Raw genomic sequence first — 25,663 nt, 5'->3', positions numbered from 1 at the left:
TTTCCCACTTGCTGGCCACATGACCTTGGACAAAGCCCTTAACCTTTGAGTCTCAGCTTCCTAGACCTTGGCAAGCCTGCTGGAGGAGCCCTCCCAGATTTATTGTGTAGAAATATCCCAACCCCTCTGCACTGTCCATCGTCTGTCTGTCCTTTTCCTCTCTTGGTTTAACACCAAGGGTCTTGCATTGAAGATCTTGACATGTTAATCAAAGCAGACTGTAAAAAAAAAATATATATATATATATATATTTAAAAATTTTTTCAAAGATTTTATTTATTTACTTGGCAGACAGAGATCACAAGTAGGCAGACAGGCAGGCAGAGAGAGGAGGAAGCAGGCTCCCCGCTGAGCAGAGAGCCCGATGCGGGGCTCGATCCCAGGACCCCGGGATCACGACCTGAGCTGAAGGCAGAGGCTTTAACCCACTGAGCCACCCAGGCGCCTCTGTAAATATATTTTTGAGTGCTTTTCACCTACTGCCGTAGGTGCTTGGAGACTGTAGGAGTCAAAGCCCCTTTCTGCCCTGGACTTTACCATTTCAGTGTGGGGGACAGACAGAAACCAAACTTACAGCATCAGGTGCATAGGGAGTCTGGAGGCCTATTTTAGGAAGGCACTACCTACAGTGGTTGGAACACAGGCCCAGGAGTCACATATCTCAGGTCAAAAGCCAACCGAGGGACTTCTGTGGGGGAGCTTGCTTAATTGCTTTGGGCCTCAGTCTCTCTGTTGTGTGGGCCCGGTTATATTACCTAGCAGATAGAGTTAAATGAGATCAGTCCCTCAAATGTTTTAGCGAACATTCCCAGATTGTCTGCTAGAAGCGAGGCACTGTTCTAAGCATCTGTGAGGAGGTGATTTTAGAAAAGACAAGCTTAGTGGGCTTGTTGCAGGCACCGAATAAATGTCAGCTATCATTAGCTCTCACACACCAATGCTTGTGTTTGTAGAGACTCACACAGTGGTGGTGGGTGTGGGTCGACAGACGCGCCACACTCTCCTATTCTGGGATCCCATTACGGTGGAGCTGATGAATTTAGACTAAACAATCTCATACCTTGCCCAGGTGGGTTTGGGAAAAAACACAGCCCGTAATTCAACGAACCTTCTGGGGCTGGTACACCTCGGATACGCTCCATCAGGGCTGGCCTGGGGTTTTTGCTGGAACAGGAAACAATAGCAGCAAACGTTGTTTCTGAGTCTTGGGGAAGACGCTAGGTGACATTGTTCAAAGAGAAGGCACCCTGAGCGACACTCCCTCTCCTTCTGAGAAAACTTGCGGTAGAGGCGAATACCCAGCCCCCATGCTTTTTCAATGAAGGGGACCCATGTGTCATTTTATTTGTGGCCCAACTTTTGGGGGGCTTTGAAAATGCCCGGAGAAGCCCCTGACTGCAGCCTAACAGAGCGGAGGGTGATGGAGACATCCTTTCCCTGCAAATCGCCTAGCCGACTGCAAAGTGTATACTTAGTTAATGCAATTAAAAACAAAACGCAGGGGCGTGTGGAGATCTAAATTCGGTGTAGCAGCTTTGGTGCAAATCCCGTTTTGGGGGCTACTGGAGTCAAATTCAAGCAGAGGAAAGAAGAAGTGGGAGAAAGGGGAGAGGGACGGAGCCTGATTGGAAACGGCTGAGTGGAGAAGGCAGATTTGGAAATTCCTGACAGGCGACCGGAGGCTGGACGCTGAGGGCGCGAGGCCGGACGCTGCAGCACGGGTGAGGATGTCTGGGGGGCTCGGTGAGCACAGGGGCCAGCCGGCTCCGGAGACCCACGCGCGGGGTCCAGGTACGGGAGGGTGGCTGAGGCCGGGTGCCCAGGCCTTGCGCTGCACCAGATCTGGGCGCGCAGAGGCGGCGCCGCGGTGTGCCCTCCTGTGGAACGCAGGGAACGCTGCGAGGTCGTAGAGGGACAGAAAGTGGCAGGTCCAGGGACCTGGGAGAGTCCCAAGGAAAGGCATCCGGGACGCGGGACGTGCCACTGCCTCGGCCTTATCTGCTGCCTCCCCCCCTACCCCCCCCCCCCCCCCGAGCTTCCTTGACTATAGTCCGTCCCGGGGCCCCCTCCCGGGGGTGCTTACCCCGGGCCCAGTGGCTTGCCACCCCGCCTTCCCAGCTCAGCTTTGGTCCTCGGCTTGTCCCAGGGAGTTGAACCATCCGGGAGGCACGCCTGGCTTGGAGGGCGCAGTCGGGGGAAGGGTGAGGTAGCCCGGTGCACCTGGAAAGGGCGAGCCTGCTCAGACTGTGCCCCCGTCTGCCTTGGAGTGGAAGCCACTTAGTCTGTCCTTATCCCCTCCGAGTCACCCCTTCCCTGGAGGGCAGATTCGAGCCGCAGCTCCTGCGCACGCACGCCTGAAAAAGCCACGGGCGGAGCCGCCTCTGCGCCCAGAACAGGTCTGAGCCGCGCCTCCCGCCCAGAGAGGGCGCGGGAGGTCCCGCAGCGGTCCTCCACCTGCCGGGAAACCCGAGCGGTGCCTCGAGCCCCGGCGGCTGCCGAAGAAGCTCCCTCCTCCCCGCCCGCCAGCCTAGCTCAGCTCTGCACGCCCCCCAACTCGCGCCCGCCCGCCCGAGTCACCTCTTCCGCGCCCCCGCCCCTCTCGAGCTCGCGCCCGTTCCACCCCCCCTTCCCTCCTCTGCCCGCCCTCCTCCCCCTCCCCCTTCCCTCCTGCCCTCCCTTCATTCCACAAGTGTTGCTTCGCTCTCTCCAGCGCACTTGGCGAGCTGGGGAGGTGAGAGGGATCCTGCGAGCGGGCGCGGGGCGGCTGGTCCGAAGCCGCCGGCGGAGGAGAAGCGCGAACAGACCGACTCTCCCCTGCTCTCCGGCCCCCGCCTCTCCCCGTAGCCGGCCGGACCTGCACCCCGCGCTTGCCCCCGCTCATCCTCCCCCCCGCCCGGCCAGGCGCGCTCCTCCCCGGCCGGCCCCTCGGCGCGCGGCGCGCTGGAGGCGAACGCGGGCTGAGCCGAGCGCAGTGGCCGCCGACCACCGAGCGCCCCGCGCCGCTCCCTGCATGTGCGGCCCGCGGCGGCTCGCAGCCCCCGGCAGCAGCCTCGGCAGCTTCGGCCGCGCCTCGAGAGGCGGCTGCAGCGGCTCCAGCGGCGGCCGAGCGGCCGAGCCCGGGCTGGGAGACACGATGCGCCGCGTCCTCCGGCTGCTCCTCGGCTGCTTCCTCACCGAGCTGTGCGCCCGCGTGTGCCGGGCGCAGGAGCGAGCGGGGCACGGGCAGCTGGCGCAGCTGGGCGGCGTGGTAGTGCTGGCGGGGGGCAACCGCTCCGGGGGCGCCTCCGGAGAGGCCGGTGAGGGCGCGGGGGTCTCGGACGCGCCCCCCACCCGGGCGCCCACGCCGGACTTCTGCAGGGGCTACTTCGATGTCATGGGCCAGTGGGACCCGCCGTTCAACTGCAGCTCGGGCGACTTCATCTTCTGCTGCGGGACTTGTGGCTTCCGGTTCTGCTGCACGTTTAAGAAGCGGCGATTAAACCAGAGCACCTGCACCAACTACGACACTCCGCTCTGGCTCAACACCGGCAAGCCCCCCGCGCGCAAGGACGACCCCCTGCACGACCCCACCAAGGACAAGACCAACCTGATCGTTTACATCATCTGCGGGGTGGTGGCCGTCATGGTGCTCGTAGGCATCTTCACCAAGCTGGGGCTGGAGAAAGCGCACCGGCCCCAAAGGGAGCACATGTCCAGGTGGGCTGCCTCCCCCCCTCCGCCTCCCCTCCGGGCGCCGCGCACCCCGCTCTTCCCTCTCCACCTTTCCCCAGGCAATGGCGCTCCCCCCCCACCCCCGCCCCCAACCGCGTCTCGCCTGGGGGAGGTCGCCCGGGAAAGCCAACTTCGGCTGGGAGCGCGGAGAGGGGGCGCTGGGCTCCGCACAGGTGTGGATTTGAGCGTGTGTATGTGTGTGTGTCGGGGGTCTCTGCCCCTTCCACCCTCCCGCCGCCCCCTCCCGCCTAGGATTGGAGCGGACGGGAGACACACAGCCCGGGAGCCCGCGGCCCCCAAGTTTTGGGCTTTGGGGAGGGGTCCTCGGCTCGGATTCCACATCTTAGCCTCTAGGTAAACAGGGCAGGCGAGCCCGAAAGGGAAGGGGGGGCGTGTGTGAGCCCGCGCGCGCGTGTGTGAGGGAGGAAGGGAGGGAAGGAGTGTGTGCCGCCTGCAACTCGTACGGCTCGCGAAAAAGAGGCGAGGGAGGTGGAAAGAGAAGGGAGGGCGAGAACAAAAGCCTTGCCTGGAGCGGCCGCCTCGCTCTCCCGGAGCTGCCAGGTCCCTGGAATTGGGACCTCGGTTGCCTCCCCCCCCCCCTCCCAAAACCCTCGCCCCTTTCCCCCCCCGCGTCACCACCTCTCCCTGCTGGGGGCCGTGGCCTCAGCTGCGCGTTGAGCCGCTTGGCGGGGTTGGCGTGAACTCCAAGGGCGGGAGCCCTGCTCACCCCCCCACCCCCCGCCGCCCCCCAACACCCTGATTCGTCAACTTTCCCGGTTGCCTTATTCATTATGCAAGTCCCAGCGCGAGCAAGTCGCAGCAGATGGGAGAAGGCATTTGGGGATTAATGGAGCTATTTGCCTTTTGCTTTTTTTTAAAAGTGTCTAAATTGATTCGCACAACCCAGTAACTTTGGAGGCGGAGGACACAGGCACGAGGACGCAGCCCCCAGACCCGACAGAGGCCGGGGTTGGCGTGAGGTCTGGGCGGGCGGGGTTGAAGAGCGACAGGCAGTCTTCGAGCCGCTGGGTGGTTGGGCGCGAGCCTCGTCTTCTTTCCGACTGTGGGCAACGGGGTCGCCGTGTGTCGCCCCACTACACGCAGACACACACCCTCCCCACACCTCCGGCGGGGGCCCATGTGTGCGCGTGTGGATGCACGCAATCCGTGCGCCTGCCTAAAAAATCTGAACAAAGAGACCCACCAAAAATAGGCGAAGGAACATTACCACCTCACCAGTAATTATTTTCTATTTATACGCGGAGTATCCGATGACTTTCTTTTCTCGCCCCCCCCCGCCCCCCCCTCCCCGCCCAGTGAGGAGGGATTTGGGGGAAGAGATGAAGAAGTTGGTCTTGGTTTGGGTCAGCAGAGAGGCGTGGATGGTTGTCGGGGTCTTGAGGCACAAAGTCAGCTCTGAGGGTATTCAAGAAACACTGACCAAGTAAGAGTAACACGCTGGCCCCGCCCACCTCCTGCAACCCCGAAGATGCCCCGTCACCAGCCCCAGCGGCCGGTGCTTCGCGTCCCCGCAGTCCCCGCCAATCCCTATAGCTTCCAGGGGTCTGTGTTAAGGTGAGGGAGGAGCGCCGAGACTGGAGGACTGCGGCAGGCGGCGGGTGTCGCCTTGGTAGGGAGAGAGTCACCCAGGGATAGGTAGGCTGCCTTGCAGATTCTGGTTAACTCTTCTGCCGAAATATCCACTGAGCCCTTTCCTTGCAAACCAGCGCCTAAAGGAGCCCTCCTGGGTGTTTGGGTGGGGGTTGGGGGAGGGTAGGAAGGGCGGGAGAAGGGAGGTGAGAAGGTGGGAGCCTGGCTAAGGGTGGGCGGCTCCCTTTGGACGTCTGGGGGAGAAAGTGATGCTAGCTTCAGGCCCTCTTTGATCTGGGTATTTCTGTGGAGACCGGGCTCCAAGGCAGACCTGAGGGCCCAGCAGGGACTCGCTCCCTGTCCTGCCCCCTTGCAGCTCTGTCAGGAGAAAAAGAATCACCCAGCCTAGCTGGTTGCAGCCACTTTCTTCTGCAGGTACCCAGAAAGAGCTCCTTGGGGGCGGAATCCGGGGGCACCCAGCCCCCCTGGTACCAGCCTCCACTTGGCTTCTCCTCTGTACACATTTTGGGAATTCCAGAATGCACTGGAAGTGCATTCTCTAAGACAGAAAGAACAATTGATTCCCTCCGCCCCCACCCCCATGGTGGGGCCCATCCCCGGGCTTGAACTCTCCACCCTGAGATCAACACCTGAGCTGGGATTAAGAGTTGGAGGCTCTGCCTCCGGAGCCACCCAGGTGCCCCCAGGAATAGCTGATTTTTATTGGCAGTTTCCAGGGTATAATTTTCAACCCTGGCTTCGGATCCACCTGGAATGCTTTTAAAAAAAATCCTGTTGCTAGGGGCCCCACCCTCGACAATTTAGATCAGAATCTTCCGGGCTGCGTGAAGCCTGTGTACTTCTGTGAAGCTCTCTAGGCTTTCCAGCGCGAGGCCCATCACTAGTAAGGAAAAGGAACTAACGTTTGCCAGGCACCGTACTAGGGTGTGTGCACGTGCACGCACATGTGTACGTGTGAATGCACGTGCGTGCGTGAGTGCGTGTGTGTAAATCTCAGTGCTCACAGCTGTGAGACAGGGTGCTGTTAATTCACATTTATAGGTGAGGATATCCAGTTTGGGTGGCTGGCCCAAGGTCACACGGGGAAACTGCAATCCCGAGCACCCTGGTTTTGGCTGTTTTCAGTTTCCCTGAGCATTCGGGGCGGGGGAGGCGGGGCGCTTCCTAAAAATGCAAAATGCATATTCTCCTGTTCTGTCCAGGAGGGATTGCAGATCCGTGTACCTCTGGGATGAGTCCTAGAGATCCGCATTGAACAGGCTCCCTGAATGGCTGGTAAAAAGTGCCCTCCGCCTTCACAAACACTGTTCTCCGAGTTTGGAACTATCGCACACAGTTGGGGAGGGAGGAATTAATCACTCTGACTCTCTGATTTACGTTCTGTTGTGTGTTGTCTGCATGTATAGGGCTCTCTGTGTAGTTGTGGTGCAGTGGCTGCCCCCCCCACCCCAGGACCCTCCAGATGCGTCTTACCCAGTGGATGCCTTGAATCCTTTGGAGTCCGGGCCCCAGCTGGAGCTCATTAGCTGTTGCCTATAGTGGCTGAGGGGTGAATTGGGTGGGGCGAGCACCCCTGAACTTGGCCTCAGAGAGGATCTAAGGTGGCTTCCAGGTGAATCCAATGTTTTTTCTGCAGCCCCTTAATTTATTTTGTCTTGGGCCCTGAGGGTTAGTGGGAGGAGGGGTTTTTTCTCTTTTTGCCTAACCCTTCAAAGACGTACAGCCCCTGGCTGTCCCCATGTCACCAGCTGTTCTCGTGACCCCTTGCACTTGTGTGATCCCAGAAGAGGCCCCGGTGATGTCAGTTTTCAGGCTCAGAGTCCTGGGCCTGTGACCTGCCTCCTTCTGGGCTGAATGGGCCTGAAAGCAGGAGAAAGTCAGTAATTCCAGGAGCTGTGGGGGTCTTGCTCACGCTGATATAAGAACTCCACAGACCCTCATTCACCAGCGACAGCAGCGTGACATCCAGCCACTATGTATTGGAAGCAGGGACTGCAAAAGCTGGCCAGCTATGGTTACCAAACCCCACAGACAAGTTTTGTTGGATCCGCACTTTATTTCTACTATACTATTCTTATTTTTAAGTTTCTTTCTTACTTTTTTTTTTTTTTACTGTGAAACATTTTAAACATACAAAAACAAACAAACAAACCGAAAACCAAAAATAAACTTGAAAGAATAATAAGAAAGAACTCCAGAATAACCTGTGAGGTTTCTTACCCCCAGCACCACCAGCATTTGGGGCCGGCTCACGCTCGGTGTTGGGGGGCTGTCCTAGGCAATGAAGGCTGTTTGCCAGCCTCCTTGGGATCTACCCACTAGGTGCCAGTAGTACACACCCCACAACCCAGCTGTGACAGTAAAACACACACACACACACACACACACATATCCTTAGCCGTAGCCACATGTCATCAAGGGGTAGAATCACTCCCCAGTCAGGAACTACTAATCTAGACGGGACAATCATTCGTATTTTGTCATATTCGCTTTATAGTACTCTCCATATTTTTCTTTTCTTTTTTTAAAAGATTTTATTTATTTATTTGACAGAGAGAAATCACAAGTAGGCAGAGCGGCAGGCAGAGAGAGAGAGGAGGAAGCAGGCTCCCTGCTGAGCAGAGAGCCCGATGCGGGACTCGATCCCAGGACCCTGAGATCATGACCCTAGCCGAAGGCAGCGGTTTAACCACTGAGCCACCCAGGCGCCCCATATTTTTATTTTCTTTCTTCTTTCCTTCCTCTTGTCCTCTCTCTCTTTTTCCTTTGTTTTTTGGGCTGCAGCTTTCAAAAATCAGTTGCAGACATGACATTTCATCCCTGAATAATTTAGCATGGATCCCCTAAGAACAGGGACATTCTCCCACGCACCAAAATTCCAGTAGCACACCCAAGAGAAAGGACGGAGTTTCCACCGTATGTATGATCAGATAGCCGATCAGATTACAATGTTCCTAGTCATGCCAAAAAATGTCTTGCAGAGCTTGGGCTTTCAAACGAGGATCCAGTCAAGGTTCACTCATCTGGCTATGAAATTTCTTTAGTATATATTATATATTGTGTTTTAAAACCATCTCAAGGGGCTTCTGGGTGGCTCAGTGGGTTAAAGCCTCTGCTTTCAGCTCAGGTCATGATCTCAGGGTCCTGGATCGAGTCCCACAATCAGGCTCTCTGCTCAGCAGGGAGCCTGCTTCCTCCTCTCTCTGCTTGCCTGTCTGCCTACTTGTGATCTCTGTCTGTCAAATAAATAAAATCTTAAAAAAAAAATAAAACCAACTTAAAACCAATTGCCAACCTTTAAAGCTTGGCGTTATCACACCGACATCCAGATTTCTGATTTCTCTGGAGAAACTGGCAGGTCTGACAACACTGGACCTGAATTTTTCTGATGGAAACCATTGGTGGCCGCTGAGCGGGTACTTCCCTCTTTAGGAACCTTGCATGCAGGTTCGCCTGGGTCTCCACCCCCCCCTCCCCGCCCCAGTCCATGGAGAAGCTGTCAGGCCAGCCTTAGCAGCTCAAGTCAGATGGCCTGAGATTCAGTCCAGCTTGGCCACTGAGTAGCTATGTGACCTTGGGAAAGTGACTTCACCTCTCTGAGTTTGTTTTTTTTTAAAGATTTTATTTATTTATTTATTTGACAGAGATCACAAGTAGGCAGAGAGGCAGGCAGAGAGAGAGAGGGGGACGCAGGCTTCCCTGCTGAGCAGAGAGCCCGATGCTCTCAGCTCGATCCCAGGACCCTGGGACCATGACCCGAGCCGAAAGCAGAGGCTTTAACCCACTGAGCCACCCAGGTGCCCCTTCACCTCTCTGAGTTTTAGATTCTTGTCTGTAAGATGAGATCATGATGATCCCTATGTCATAGGCTTCTGCGAGGTTTTGCTGAGACCAGGCTTAGGAAGCTCTTAGCCCAGTACCTCCTATGGTCACTGCTCAGGGACTCTAACTCCTCCTGCTAGAATTTTCTATCCCATTTCTGCTGAAGAAGTAAATGCTATAGTCTGGAACTCAGCACCTAGCCCTTGCTCTGCTATTTCTTTTTAGCTGTGTGACATGCGTCAGGTGTCCCAAGTCCTCTAGGCTTAGCAGGAGTTCAGAATAAGAGAGAAGACCCATGGATGACCACATTAAATGCCTTGCAAAGTGTTGGCCTAGGTGATGTTGCAGAACCCTCGGTAGTGAGCTTGTGTGTCCCTTCTCATGAAATTTCCTTCCCCAGTTGAGGCACAGATGTCTGCCTTCTAAGAGGCACAGATGGCTTTCCCCGGAGGAGTGGAGGAGTCAGACTTCAAACCCAGATAGCACGAGGCCAGAGCACAGGTCCCTGACCACTAGGCTGCACTGCCTTTGAGCGGACACATGCAGGACGCCTGCCGTCTCAGATCACAAAGAAATGCTTGAAGCTGTGCAAATAGCAACACATGCAGTGGGGCTTGTTCACGGAGCCACCATAAGATCAAGCCCTGGAATGTTCTCTGCATCTGCCCCTGGCAGGGCCAGCCCTCTTGGAGAACGCATTGATGAGAAATGACCTTGGGGCCAGGACGCATGTTTGAAGCTCTATACCCTTGAAGCTAGTAGGGAACACATGTCATTATTTTGCCCGCCTTCAAACAGAATCAGAAATCCAAGGGGCACATTACGCAGCCCAGTGTCTTGTGTGTGTTTCAAACACGCTTCAGAAGAGCTGGAGTCCCTTGCGAAGAAATGGCATCAAGTGATAAATGTTCTTCCTTCTCTTGCCTTTTCTCTCTCCCTCCAGCTTCCCCCTCTTTGCCCATCTGTGGTTTTCCTATGGCTTCGACTGGCTCCCCAGGTTAGAGAAGCCCTTGCATGGGTAACCTGTCGACCATGGAAAAGTCTCTTTCAACTCTTTTTTTCCTTATAGGGTACATTTGCTTCTTTTTGGGCACTGAGTCCTGCATTTTATTATATTTATTTATTTATTTATTTTAGAGATAGAGAGCATGCAGGGAGAGGGGCAGAGAGAGAGAGAGAGAGAGACTTTTAAGCAGACACCATGCCCCGCATGGAGCCTGATGTGGGGGGCTCGATCTCATGACCCTGAGATCATAGATCATATAACATCAAGAGTTGGCTACCCAGGTGCCCGAGGCCTTGCATTTTAGAATGATCTTCAGTGGGGTATACCGTAAACTGTAAAATGCACATATTTGGAGCCGAAGTGAAGTCGGAGGAACTTCATCTACACCCGTGCCACCACCCGTCAGAAAGTTACCTCCCACTCATTATCCTTGTATTCTTGATAAATAAAAGCTGCTTCTGATACGAGAGGAAATGCTGCGGAATCCTATTCAAGTGTTTAAATGTCAGAACACGGTTCAGACCTTGGGACTCCTGGAAGCTTTGAAGCAAGATGCTCGGACTCTAGGCTCTGCTTGGAAATGCTGGGGGCTTTTATTTACTCACTGTAATTGGAAAGTAAAGGGACGCAGCCTTCTCTTTTGTTCCTCAAATATACCAAGCTCAAGGCTACCTTGGAGCTGTTGTGTTGGCGTGGCTGAAATTCTCCTCTGTCAGACCTCACATGCTGGCTCTTCCTCTTCAGGTCTTAGCTCAAGTGCCACCTTCTCTGAGAAACCGTCCCTGGCCACCCAGGCTCAGTTTCCACCGCCCCTGCCCCTCCAACCCATCGCTGGGTATTACTGGCTTCATTTCACATTATAGCCTAAAATTAACTTACTCATTTACTGGTTTGCTAGTTTATTATCTGTCTCCTTGCATTACTATCCACAGGAAGGACTGTGGGGACACCAGAGTCTCTTCTGCTGTTGTATCCTCAGCACCCAGGACGGTAGCTGACATGGACAGAGTTCTGCTTTCTGACCTCCTGGTTTCCATAAGAAAGGATCTCTTTATTCGTTCACTCTTTCACATATTCATGTAGTAGGTATTTACTGAGTACCTGTGGCATACCCAGCCCTGTTTTGAGAGCTATGGGACAACAGGGAATCGTCTGACTTCAAAAATGGTAATGTTTTGATGTACTTGTTCTGAACTGGGTGAAGAGATATCAAGGAAGAGATACATTATGTGCACTTGGCCTTAGAAATCTGAAATCTGCAGGACTGACATCCCAGTTTGAAGGATCTCCAGCAGGAAAATCTCCTTTTACAAAGGGGAGGGTCAGCCTTCTGCCTTATCCAGGCCTTCAACTGATTAGACAAGGCCCACCCACATGCTGGTGGATGATCTGCTTTACCCAGTCTCTTGATGTAAATGTTCATCTCATCCAAAAGCACATTCTTAGACACACCCAGAATGATTTTTGACCAAATATTTGGGCATCTTTTGGCTCCGTCAAGGTGACACTTAAAGTTGGCCGTCATAGTACTTTTAGGATCTTGCTACTCAGAGTGTGACCGGTGAAACAGCAGCATTTTCATTACCTGGGTGCTTGAGCAGAAAGATCTCAAGCCCTGCCTCAGACTTGCAAGACGGCGGGATCATGACCCAAGCTGCAGGCAGACGCTTAACTGACTGAGCCACCCAGGTGCTCCCCCCAGCCCCGCCCACCAGTCTACATTTTAATAAGAGCCCTAGGTAACATGAATGCACTTTGCTTGAGAAACACCCAAACTATTGCCACAAATAGATGACAGATCCTGGGGAATTTGTTTGGCTTACAGCACATAGTTGGTTCTTTCCCTTGTCTTATTAATGTTTTTGGATGTGAGTTTTTTTTTTTTTTTTTAAAGATTTTATTTATTTATTTGACAGAGAGAAATCACAAGTAGATGGAGAGGCAGGCAGAGAGAGAGGGAAGCAGGCTCCCTGCTGAGCAGAGAGCCCGATGCGGGACTCGATCCCAGGACCCTGAGATCATGACCTGAGCCGAAGGCAGTGGCTTAACCCACTGAGCCACCCAGGCGCCCCCTGGATGTGAGTTTTAACGTGTTTTTGAGTATATCCCCTAATACATGCCCATTTGTTTTACTAGTAAGTTTGTGCTCCTACCTGCCAACAGTTCTTAGGTGCATTATAAAGCATATATGAAAACAGAAATTTCAAATGGAGCTGAAGGTGTAATAAATCCGATTTCAAAATTAGTTGTAAAGTGTGATGATGTCAGGCAATCATCAGTTGGTTTCTCAAAGGTTGACCATTAATAAACAATTCATATTTTGAATCCTTCTCATGAGACTTTGGATTGTTCTGGGCTGTCTTTGCTTTGATCTGAATAGACAGTCATCATGTTTAACCTTGCAACGAGCTAGCTGTGCCAGAGCGGGGGGAGAGTCAACTCTGTTGTATTCTTGGGTTTGCTCTGTTAATGTGATCTTCAGGCTGTGGATTTTGGGGGACATTTTTAAGCCACATGCTTGCTTGGTGATGGTTAGCCTACTTGCAAGTAGATAAATAATTTAGCTGCATAGTCCCTTTCGCGGTGCTCAGAGCTGGATGTAGCAGATGAACCCTAATGATGGTGCCGCTGCCAGTCGCCCTCCTGGGCCTGAGGTTTCCGATTCTCACTGTCTGATGTGGGCAGTTCAAGGGAGGGCTCCAGCATCCTTACACACATGACATTGATTTCTTACTTGAACCCCTAAAGACCACACACAGAAGTTCTTGGATTTCCTTTCCTGATGCTGAATCATTTTACGTGGTCCCTGAAATGAGCTGCCCATACCTTGCAGACTGCTTTTCCAGGATATGGAGGCCTTTTAGGAACCCTCATTTCCATTGCACACTCTGCGAGGGGCTACCTTGAGAGAAAAGCAACCTTGGCTTCTGGGCTGGATTTTCGAGAATTTCCAGACTCAGGAGAAGCCCAAGGGATCTGTAGAAAGCAGTGCCGACCAAGTTTGTGGTCGATTGTCCCAATGACTTACTTTGCTAACTTCTTGAAAGACTGAAATTTTGAAATTCTTGCGTGGGGAAACTCCTTAGAGAATCTGGGAGAAAGCTATGGCTTCCTGTTCAAGAGAAATGCACAAAATTTACATTCAGTTCCAGAGGGGCTCCGAGATCCCTTGAAGCTCATGATAAAGAACCTGTTTAGAAGGGAAAAAGGCAAATTAGGTTTAGAGGGTTAGAGGGTATGTACCCTTTGCCTCAGACATTCCTTTCCTGTAGCCCTGTTGAGGTTTAGATGTTGCTTACAGCACAGAGCAGGGAAGGAGGCTGAACTCCAATGTCAGGGATACTCAGGTTTATATCGTGGTCCCTGCTCTGATGAGCTGGGTTAACTTGAGCAGCTTTTTGCTCCATCGAATGGATAGGAGAAGCCTCACCTTGAATGCGCCTCCTTTTGCCCCTTTATTGGCCATCTTCCAGCTTCATTGGCTTTCTTTCTGGTACCTCAAATATTCTCTTTCCTGCCTCAGGGCCTTTGCACTTGCTGTTCCTGCTGCCAGGAAGGTTCTTTCCATCTTTATGGGACCAATTCCTCACCATTCAAGACTCAACTCAAATGTCTCCTCCTCAGGAAAGCTTTTCCTGACCACCTTATCTCTCCTTCTCTCTTTATTTAGAATTTTAAAAAAGTGTACAGTTCAGTGATTTTTTTTTTTTTTTTTTTTTTTTTTTTTGCATAGTCACAAAGTTGAACAACCAACACCACTCTGGGATCCCAGAACCTATTCATTATCAAAAGTCTGTATACATGAATGCAGCAGCCCTGCTCCTCCCTCTCTCCAGACCCTGCCCCCACCACTCATCTACTTTCTATCTCTATGGATTTGCCTATTCTGAACATTTCATATAATAGAATCATCTGCTCTGTGGCTTTCTGGGTCTGGCTTCTTTGCAGAGGATCAGGTTTCTAGGTTCCATTCACGTTGTACCAGGCGTAGTACTTCATTGCTTTTCATGGCTGAATCATGCTCTATCCCATATCTCCTGTTTTGTTTGTCCCTCCATTCATTACTTGGGTTGGTTTCCACTCTTGGCCTGTTGGGAATAATGCTGCTATGTATGGGTGTCTCTTGATCCTGTTACAGTTCTGGTTTTTGTTTTGTTTTGTTTTTTAAATTTTCGCAGTTCTCGTTGATTTATTTAACATTCATACTCCTATCCTGTCCCCTAGAATATAAGCTCCAGGCTGGCAGTGGTCTTCTCCACCTTGCATATTGCTGTATGCCCAGAGCCTTGAACAGTGCCTGGCACAGAGTGGGCAGGACATGTCAGTTCTGTGAAGGAATGAATGAATGCACAGTTGCTCTTCTCTTGTCTCTTGGAGGACTCAATCTTTCCCTCTAATTCATGTGGGAATCTTGCCATCGTCTCGTCACCCTGTGAGCGACCACTCCGCCATGCTCGGGGCCTCTGCTACCCTAACAGAGTCTCAGACTTGAACGTGCAGCAGAAAACGCAGGTGGCTGGGCCCTGCCTGCCTCTGGAGTTTCCAAGTTAGTGGGTCTGGGTGGATCTGGAAATTTGCATTTTAAAACCTGCCCAGCGAGTATGTGGATCCTGGTTGGTGGACCTATCTGAGAGGGCTCTAGGGAGGTAAATTTCAGCAGGCAACCTGGGCCTGTCGAATTCAGAGGTGGTTATGCGTGGGCCTCACTCAAAGAGCTCACCTTGCTTCTCTGTCTCCCCTGATGTGGACTTGGAGTGTTCTGGTACATGAAGAGCATCGGGATGGGTTGGAAAACATGGCACTGTGGCTTGTGGGGGTGGACCCCCGAGAGGAGGCCTGGATGAGTACTGTGTATGGAGGCAGGGGTGAAGCTGACCATCGAGGTGCCCCTAACCAGGGAAGTGGATAAGCAGGGCTGATTCTCTGCCACCCGACCCTGAAACCACGGCATGAAGGAAGTATACATTTCTCGATATGGCTAGCCCCCATGTTGTGCAAAGAGAAAGCAACATGAGGTTTATGGCAAAAACAATGCTCAAGTCTTTATTCACACCTGTGCAATTTTATACCTGCAACAGTCTGTACCCTTCAAGGGTAATCACATCTAAATAAAGACACGATGGAGAGCAGGTGAAGAGAAGTCAGTGTGTTGGTGAGGTCTGACCTTAGGAGAGATGTCCGTTGACAGCTGTCTCTGTTCTGTTCCGTGTGCGAACACTGAGCGGCTTGGCTAAGTTTACATCTAATTGTGAAGGTCACTGTTCTGGCTGAATTGGGTGCCAGCCCCCTCCCTCCCCCACCAGCCCTTGAAAAAAGTCTTTTATAAGGTCCTGATCTTGTGGTCCTGGGAACGAGACATGATTTAGACACAGGATTGTTGCGGATGTCGTGATTTAAGACGAGGGTACCCGGGAGCAGGGTGGGCCGCTAGCCCAGTATGACTGGTGTCCTTGAAAGAGAACATGGGACACACACCAGGGGAAGATGGAGAATTCTGGCAACCGGCAGAAGCCAGGAGGAATCAAAGGGAGGAGTCCCCTACAGGTTTCCCAAGGGGCGTGGCCCTGCCAACATCTTGATTTTGGATTTCTGGCCCCAGAAGCACAAGACCATAATTTCTGTGGTTCGAAGCCACCTAGTGTGTGGTATGTTGTTAGAGTAGCCCTGGGAGCCCCACATGGCCCCTTAACACCTCTCACCTTGTTGTCTTACTTGTTGGGAAGTAGTAAAATATATCAGCCCTTGGATGAGCATCCAGGAGATTAAACAGGATGATAACTGGTCACAGCTGGTGACTCAGGTTGTATGCTTTTCCCTCCATCCCAGCTCCTGATAGAGAGGGGCACCAACGCGGTGGGGGGCGGGGGGCTCGGTCACACTGAATCCTCCCCTAGCTGCTGGAAACCCATTGCACGCAGTGTACAGAGCTGTGCCTTGGCTCTGGTTCAGTCCTGGACAACTGGCTGTGTGACCTTTAGCAGGTTAATTCACCTCTCTGAGCCTTTCTTTGCTCATCTGCAGAGAAGGAGTCAAAAACCTCAGAAGGTGTTCATATGATCCTTAGTTGAATTAAGGCACATAACACGATTAGGATGGGGGTCAGCTTATGGTAAGTACTCCAGGAATATTTGTTGCTAATAGTGGGCCATCATTGTACATGATGTGTGGGATCTAGCATGAGCTATGGCGGGGGGGACTATGTTTATGGGGCACAGACATATTACATAGATTCTTCATTGGATCTTCTTAACTCTTTGAGGTGGTTGATGCTGCTTTCATAAATGTTGTGAGGAGCGTGTGGACTGTTGGGCACAAAATCCTTATGTAACCTCTAATTGCAGCGATCTTTTTTCCTTCCTCACGTCTTTTCCTCCCTCCCTCCCCTAACTAGAATGGTAGCTCCGTGGAGTCGGGCCTCATCTTCCTAAGTCCAGTGCCCCGAGCACAGCAGGTGCCAATCATTGTGTTTGGAATGAACAGATTTAAATTCTTTCTTCTTTCAGGGCCCTTGCAGATGTCATGAGGCCCCAGGGCCACTGCAACCCTGACCACATGGAGAGGGACCTCAACATTGTGGTTCATGTCCAGCATTATGAAAACATGGATACCAGAACCCCCATAAATAATCTTCGTAAGTACAGTCGTGCGGTCCGTTCCCAGCCCCGCTTGGTGACCCATGCAGGGGTCGTGTGTCTAGATTTCGTGGTCTGTGTTTGGGTTCACGCAGAGCTTTTCTGTTTGCTGACTAGCTAGAAGTTTGATTTCATCTGCCCGGGATGAAGCCCTGTTTGGTATTGTCAGATTTCACTTGGTTTGTTTCTCTGTTAAAGAGCGAACCCCTTGGTTAGTTTCTTACCGTTGGTTCTCCTGTTAACGAATGGCTCTCTTGGTTGGTTCATCATGGTTGGGTACCTTGTTAACCGATGGGTGACTTGGTTGGTTCATCCGAGATAGGTAATCTGTTAGCCATTTTAGTGGTCCCTCTTGATGGGGGATATCGGTGAGAGAGGGCCCATTTGCTTATTTGTCTATTTCTTGAGGTGACCTTCGCGTTTCATACTATTTTCACTGATCTGATAGTAGTTCAGTAGAATTTGATCTCCTTTTCCTCAAAAGAGAGTTTGGCAGAAATACATCACTAACTACCCTGTGTGTGTATGCACCGTGTTTGTGTGTGGGGCGTTTAGTTGCTGTTAAGTTGTTTGGGATGGGTACGTGTGATTCAACTGTAGCAAATTCCCTTCCATTTTTCTGCTGGGGGAAAAAATGCTACATTTTCTATTATGTTTCAGTAGGAATTCTTGGGAGTCTCTGTATGCTCCCTCAATTTTTCTTTCCTTTCAAAAGTCATCGTTCCAAACGATGTTATGGAACTGATGTACTGACTAATGGGGGGGGCAAGATTGTTTAGTTTTTGACAATAGTGTACTCCCGTGTTTATTCCTAGCAATTATGTTTTCAAGTAACTCCCACGTTAAAGTAACCTGGAGGGCTTCGTTTAAAGTAACAAAAGCCAGACAATGTAAAACACCCATTGAGTTGTGGCTGGAGATTCTTAAACACATCATGCATGTTAGAGTCTCGGTTGCTTTGGCTGAAACTCCACTACCAGAGTTGCATTGGGGTTTTATTTGCTGAATCATCGTTTTGGACTATTTGGCTATGAATTTTTATGCTCGATGGGTAGAGGAATGAATCTCTGGTATTCGATAAAAGTGATGCGGAGTCTCTGATTCTGCCTGGTGATAATTTTTCAAAGCCTCGGGGAAATGTTGCAGTATATTTGAAAAGTCAATGTTTACACAGTTTGCCAATGGGCCACTGAGTAGAATGTCTGAGGTGTCATTGTATTAAATAATTCGACATTATGTATTTATGAACCGGGTCGTAGAATGGCAGGAGAAATAGCCACATTTTGGAGCAAAATGCATCAGCAGTTGGAAGTTTTATGACCGAATCTCACAGCCCTGAAAGTTACAGTTAATTGCACCAACTGTGACACGGCAGTTGCGAAGCCCAAGTCTGGCTTTGATGGAAATGAGGACATTCTCTAAAAGGTGTCCCTGGGAAATCAGTTGAAGCTAGATGTATGTTGGTTCCAGCCATGGCAGGTGAGCACATTCCGTCATGGAGGAGACAAAGTTGAAATGGTGTTGAGTTCCTGGCTGCTCCCGGTGACTGTGAACACATTTCTCATGTGACGTTTCGATCTTTACGATGATTTTTGAACCAGCACTCAATTGCAATAAAAGACTCATTGAAGTCACCCACGTTTCATCATGGCATCAGGCAAAAGGGCAAGGGACATTAACGAATCTTGTTTCAATAAGGGACCTTTGTCTGAAGTTGTGCTGAAAGCAAATTACTGCTCAGAGATGGGTGTCCCAGTCACTGAGTAACTCACAAGTCTCTTGTGACAGACTAACTGGATTTGTTTACGATTCTTGCTTTTACTCTGTGTCTCTCAGTCATCATTGATATTTACACTCATTAGAAGAAATGTGTCTTGTAATATTCTACTGGGTAGATCTATACCAGAGCATTCGTGGGAGACTACAGGAGAGAGTTCCAGGTGTATGCCAGCATTGCACTCTTGCATTAGCAAGATGTTAATTTCATATATTGCTGCTGGGTTGATCCAGTCCTTATTTCTTAGAATTCTTGGGCACATCTGGAAAATAAGAAGCATATAGCCCTTCCACAGATTTATATCAGTCAGTTCACTTTTTGTGAATAATGCAGTGCTTGGTAGTAATGATAGGCTTCCTTGAAATGATTTTGTCTTTTTATTGATTCACAGGAGCTATTTATATATTATAGACACAGAGAAAATTTACATGTTCAGGAGAAGGAGTGATTTGGGGAGTTCACTGAGAGGATAGGCCTCGATGACTGGTGTTTATCAGTTATCAGGGGTTCAAGAAACCATGCAGCTGCCACCGCCCATTTTGACCCACAGAGAACTAGAAGAGAATTAATTCAGTCCAACTGAGAGTTCTTGGTGCCAGAATTAGAATGCATCTATTGAATATAAAAACCTTTTCCGGACATTGTGGGAACGATGAAGACTTACAATGACAAAAAATTTGTGATATACCCAAAAGGTGCCATCATGCCATTGTTGGGGCGTGCTTCACTAAACATTCAAGTGACCATATTTGACCGGGAATTCGACAGTCCAAACTTGAATGTCACTTTTGCCTTTATTCAGTGACCCACTTGACGGTTTTTAGAGAATCGTCTTTTCCATCGATTTCTCTTTCTTCATCCTAATGCTAATGCTAGACCCCTTTCTGGTGTTCCCATTGTGCTTTGGTCCAGTGCTAAGAGAAAGAAAAGTCAGTGGATAATTAGAAGGAAGGGAGTAGAGAAGGACTAAGGTAGAGGCACGTGGAAGAGGGCAGAAAGCTTCCATGGGGGGCAATGTTGCCAATTTTCCTTTATCAATTTCCTAGGGTTGATTTTTCCTGTGATAGGCAAGACTTGCCTTTTTATCTGAAGACGGATTTTTCTTCAGCTGATGCCGTTCATGTTCTTTCCAGGCATTCAGTGATATCGCCTAAAAATATTTAGTCTGATAATCAAAAGGGCCTCGACCTCTTTGATGAACAGGATGTAGATTCAGATGAGAGAGTGATTTTTTCGCAAACGCTCTTCAGCTTCTGTATAATTATAGTTTGCTTTTGAAGGCACATTTTGTCCTCAAGAGCTATGAACGTGCTGCTATCTCCCCCACCCCAGCCTCGAAGACTGCCAGTGACATTCCCCATCCTTTCCGGGCGTGTGGGGTAAATATAGGCTCCCTTTCGTCTTAAGAATGGGCGATGGGAGTGAGGGCCGTGGCTACAAGGAGAGAGTCCGGATCAATGTCTCTCAACTCATTTGTGTCAACAGAACACTTTTTTTTTTTTTTAAAGGCAATTTCAGTTTTGGAATAATTTCATATTTACAGAGAGGTTGCAAAGATAACACCCAGAGTTCTGTTTATTCCTCACCCAATGTGAACATCTTACATTGCTGTGTACACCTGTCAAAACAAAGAAATCAACATTAGTATGTTATCTTTAGCTGTGCTGTGTGGATAATGTTTGAATTTCGCGGTGTTTCTTCACGTACGTCCCTTTTCGGTTCCAGGAGCCACTCCAGGATACTGCATTGTCTTTAGTCCAGCTGACTCGATAGTAGAATTTTGGTTGGCAGTATTGTTTAACGGTGTGGTGAAGACTGAAAACAACCCTAAAAATAAGTCAGCAGCAATTACAAAGCCTTTATTGCCATAGTATAAAAAGTGTCTCCCAGTGTCTATAAAAACAGCCACATAAAACTATTCACCTGGTCACTGTTGGAACTGAACCCGTTTGATGTACTGACTGTGCTCTCACATAGACTTGTGGGACAGAGGACCCTCCCATTCCACGCAAACATGCAGCCCTTCTTTGGAATTGGATGGATGCCCCCTCTCCCTCATTTATTTAACAGCATAACGAGCAGGAGAGCTCTCACCCTGAACTGGGGAGAAATGCTAACTTGATATTTCAGGATATAGAATCCACCAGAAAGACCAGGCTCCCCTTCTGGCCTCACCCCATGCCCTCCTGCCCCAGGACCATTCCCAAGTGGGTTTACAAAGAACTAGGTGCAAAGAACTAGGTGCAAGGCAGATTCGCCGTTTAGTTTCTAAAGATGCCGCACAGCTCCTATCTAGGGCCAAATGAATTTCCATTCATTTGTCTGTATTTACCAAGATACCCGGATGTCACATACTTGACTTTTGGAGGCGCTGGCCCGGATATTCCCAACCATCTTTTCAAAATCAGGGGACTTTCCTATTCAGGGCAGGTGTGTAAGAGTCAAACATATGTAAGATAGCAAAATATTAACAGGAACTTACATAGCATTCTAAACCCCAAATGCATGGAATCTTGAAAACCTTATTAGGTTGGTACTGTTGTTTTGACCTCATAACGGTGAGGAAACTGAGAATCAGAGAGGTTAAATGGCTTATGCATAGTGTGTCCAGCTACTCAGGGATGGAGCTGGAATTTAAACAGGGCCAGGCAGACCCTGAGTGTCCCGGCTCCCAGGGCCTCCACGCTTTTATGTCTTACCCCCTAAGCCTCATTGGAGAGGCCCCCAAGTCACCTACTGTTCCCCATCTCCCCATTATTTTCTTCATAACTTTTGTTCCCTCTGGAATTTTCTTCCTCATTATTTATGCCTATAGCATAAACTCCATGAGAACAAACACTTTGTACTGTCATAGCGGCCCCACATGCTGTGGGAACCGGGCTGGCTCACAGCAGCAGCCCCATATGTTTTTGTCCAAAGAATGACAAAGCCCACGGAAGGGGTATTGCAATTCCTGTTTTATGACAGAGAAAACAGGGTTTTATGGAAAGGGAAGAACTCACCTCACATGATAGCTGAGATTTACTTTAAAAATCACCAGGAAAATATAACATTGTGGGGGATGACAGATGAAACAGGAGAGGGAAAATATTATTGTAGTTGGGTGACCTGATACAGAGGGGTTCATTCTGTCCTTGTGTGTATTTGAAAATATCTACAATAAAATTTAAAATGAAAGAACTTGTCCGCAGTGCCCTAGTTAAAAGACGGGGGAAGTAGGATTTATACGCAGGTCCCTCTGACTACATAGCCTGAAATTTGTTGGATATCCATGGGGATATCTTCTGGTGAATATCCAGGCTCAGGAAGGGTAGGAATCAGAGCCACCTTTGGGATTTCAATTGGTGGAATGAGTAATAAAGCATCACGGTCTTTTGTCTTTAATGCACATCATCACTGTGTCTTTAATTCATATTATTTAGAGAGAGAAAATGAATAGTTTCTCACCAGCCAGTGACTTGGCTTCCCCTGGATCAAATGTCTGACTCTGGTTCTGTCACTGGGATGCAATGGAGATTATCTTGGTCCCTGTCGTGACTATGGTGGGGTGGGTTCTCCAAGAAGGCCAGGCCTGAGAAACGGGGTGGAAATTGCTGTTTGAAGCTTTGTTGGGGGGGAGCATGTCTGTTTCATTTACCCCTGTATCTCCAGTGAGATGATACCGGGCTCAGTAGATGTTTGTTAAAAGAACAAATACATGCATGGAAAGATGAACCCCAAGCCTAATCCCCTTAAGAAGCCCAGTGGAATCTGTTAGCAGGACCCTTGGGATTTTGAATTTTGAAGGAACCCAGGGCATTCCAACTCCTGCGAGGCTTTAACGCTTTTCAACCCAGCCTTGGCTACCAACACTCTTGTTTCTGAAACGGGACCCTTCTTTTCCACAGTCAGGCAGGCTCAGAGAGCGCCGTCTGAAGATCTGTGACGATTATGGCTTCAGCACATGGGTCAGAAAATAGAGTTAATAAGAGTTAGGAGTTGGCTCTGTAAGTGGATTAGCTAAACACATTTGTAGCCAAAAACAAGTGTAATGGCTTGAGTCCATTTTGTGTGGCTTTAGACCAAGAGTTCTGGGTTTTTCTTGATATATTCTGTGTCGCACATGAGTCTCTGACATGGGGATGGTGCCTGCTAAGTCCAGTGTGACTTTGTGATAGTGCAATGAGGGAGTGGGGCATATGGGCATGGTCGGTCTCAGGGGTAACTGAACAGGCTATCTGCTCTGTCACCTATTAGCTATGTAATCTTAGAAAAATTAAATTAATTCTTTGAACCTCTGTGTCCCAGACTATAAAAGGAGCAAAATACAAGATCGTTAGGAAGATGAAATGCATTAACACATATAATGAACTTAACGTAATGGCTGGTAACATGTAAATGTTGGCCGCTACCATTACTATTTGTGGAATGAGTGAACATTAGTGCTAATATGGTCTATGAAGAAGGGACAGCGATACACACCAGCACGAATTCCGTGTGAAGTTGATATTTCAAAGTGAAAATGTTTTCACTCTGTGTGTCAGTTGATAACACAATCTGCATGTGTGTGTGTGTGTGGATGTGTGTGTTTGTTACTACTAATGGTTTTGATGCAAATGAGAACTGAGGAATCTGTCAATTTCTTCCCAAGGAAATGGCTCCGTCGGAGCAGCTGTCCCATTCTTAGACATTTGTTCCTGTCTTATGTTTCTCTGCTATTCCTGTTGAACCACACGAGCTTTTGTTCTGTTGGGAGTATTGATTTTAATATTTTATTTACAGTGGCAGACCGGACCTGTAGGAATTTGTATGGTCTCAAACATGTCTTGTGTTTCCACCCAGAAAATGAGATTGTGTATGCATGAGGGGGTATGTGTGTGTGAGGGTAAGTGTATGTGTGTGTGCAGGCAACAGAGAAACAGAACTCTTAAAAGAAAAAACAACAACAACAAAAAACCAAACCTACCACTTTCTGTAAGCTGCCTCCTGGACTATTTTCAAAAATTGCTACTAATGCTGACCACAGGGCATTGCCTAATTAGATTCGCATTGTTTTTCTAGAGTGCTTCAAAGCAGCTGTAGGACTATTTGTAAAGAAAGCCTAGGTACCCATCACAGTATCCTGTTTAACTTAAAAGATGCCAAGTTCTCTTCCTTCCATACCAAGGAATAGGCTTCTACTATTCAGTTTCTTTGGGGCAGCATTTCTATTTATACATTAGGATTAAATGATGCAACATGCCTACTATGCTTTTGACACTTAGTGTGGATATAAAAGGAGTAAAAAAATAAAACAGAAACAGGTATTGCACCCACATGTTATAGATGAGAAGATTGTGGCTCAGAGAGTTTAAGAAACCTGCCTAAGGCCACAGACATATTCAGTAAGGAGTTCAGATCCTATACATGGGTGCAAACATGAACCCACCACCTCTCTGTGGCTTTAGGCTTTGTACTGTATTCCTGACCTTTCCTGTGCCCTCCCCAAAGACCTACACGGGTGATGGCTCCAGTTAAATCTCTCTTGTTCTCCTTTATTGATTTCTGCTAAGAATCACTGGATTAGACTATACTAATCTTTGAAAATGGACCAGTTGAGATAAAGTCACTATTTCCGTTTTGGAGGACTCCGATTTTAGCCAATTTGTCTGATTCGTCATCATTAAAATTTCCATCAAGTCCGTCAACATTTAACTGATATTTACTAAAATCCTGCCATGAACCAGGCAGTGTACTAGGAATTGGAGTTACAAGGATGGGAACTATCCTTCTGGGGTTCGTGGTACAGTGGAATAAATAGGTAATTGCAAAGAAGCATGATGGGAGTAAGGTCAGGATGTTATGGGAGCATGCAGGAGACCTCCTCGAAACACCCGAGGCCAAAGGAGAGGGAAGAGATTAGGACATTTCTTTTGAGAAATTGATATTTCATTCTGAACGAGAAATACACCCTAACAGCTTTCCAAGAATCATCGTGAAAGAAAGCAGAAAAATTCCATGTGCTGATTTTCCTCACCTTTGGTTGAGATCTATCAGGATTAGAATATAGGTCTTTCTGGGTGCCTGCGCAGCTCAGTCGGTTGAATTGCTGACTCTCGCTCTTGGTTGAGGTCGTGATCTCAGGGTCCTGGGATCGAGCCCCAAGACAGGCTCCATGCTCAGTGTGGGGAGTCTGCCTGAAGATTCTCCCTCTCTCCCTCACCGTCTTCCCCTGCTCTTTCTCTCTCTCTCCAACATAAATAAATAAATCTTTTTTAAAAAATAGAATATAGGTCTTTCTTGCAGGTCTGGTTAGTTTTATACAAACTATATAAAGGAAGGAAGGGATTTTGTTCGGCTAGGGTCACACTGCTTTTCGCAGGAAAATAAAAAAATGTCCTATCTGACATGGGAAGACCAAAACTTCAGGATTACCTGGCAGTAGTTGAGTATAGATTCTTTTCAGGGTCTTCTTTTCAGTTCAGTCAGCTTGCTGTTCTTCAGGATTAGTGCTAAATTTTTCTCTTCTTTAAAAAAAAAATAAAAATAACAGGGGCGCCTGGGTGGCTCAGTGGGTTAAGCCTCTGCCAAAGGCTTGGGTCATGATCTCAGGGTCTTGGGATTGAGTCCTGCATCAGGCTCTCTTCTTGTCAGGGAGCCTGCTTTCCCCTCTCTCTCTCTGCCTGCCTCTCTGCCTACTTGTGATCTCTCTGTCAAATAGATAAATAAAATCTTAAAAAAAAAAAACAAAAAAACAACAGCAGCTGATATGAAATGAAGCAAAATAGTTTAATACCATAATACATATATTAAAGTAATTTATAATAGGGTTTTAGGAAGCTGCTTGAAAAACCCCAATAAGAATTCTCAATAAAGTTAATTACAAGTTGAAAAGGAAACCCCATCACATTATTCTGAGAATGCAGTTAATGAAACTAAGTGTAATCATAATCTGAATATTTCATTAAATGGAGACTTAAACTCATTAATTTAGGTATTAGACTTGGAGTTGTGTGCTCACAAGAAGACTGCCTGCATTGCATTCTACTCATTTAAATCCAGCCTTTTGTTCCCCAAGAGGGGCTCCCCTTTGGAGATCTGTCCATGGTGCTGAATGACTCCCTGTTTGAGTTTATGTGGTTCAAA

The 25,663-nt window shown here is 49.0% G+C and overlaps 1 protein-coding gene across 2 annotated transcripts in view; it reads left to right on the top strand.

Annotated features, from left to right (window-relative positions):
* The first annotated feature begins 2,705 nt into the window (after nucleotides 1-2,705).
* The window catches only part of SHISA9 (shisa family member 9), a 276,206-nt gene continuing 253,248 nt past the window's right edge, over nucleotides 2,706-25,663 (top strand). For both annotated transcript variants that reach the window (XM_059154951.1, XM_059154950.1), the window contains exons 1-2: nucleotides 2,706-3,696; nucleotides 16,654-16,781. In XM_059154951.1, the coding sequence (XP_059010934.1) occupies nucleotides 3,011-3,696; nucleotides 16,654-16,781 (814 nt within the window). In that variant the 5' untranslated portion in view covers nucleotides 2,706-3,010. The remainder of the gene's footprint in view (nucleotides 3,697-16,653; nucleotides 16,782-25,663) is intronic.

Source organism: Mustela lutreola, chromosome 17 (genome assembly GCF_030435805.1).
Source record: "Mustela lutreola isolate mMusLut2 chromosome 17, mMusLut2.pri, whole genome shotgun sequence".
In the NCBI taxonomy this organism is placed as follows: Eukaryota; Metazoa; Chordata; class Mammalia; order Carnivora; family Mustelidae; genus Mustela; species Mustela lutreola.
The sequence above is the reverse complement of the archived record's forward strand: the minus strand, read 5'-3'. Positions and strand labels throughout refer to the sequence as shown.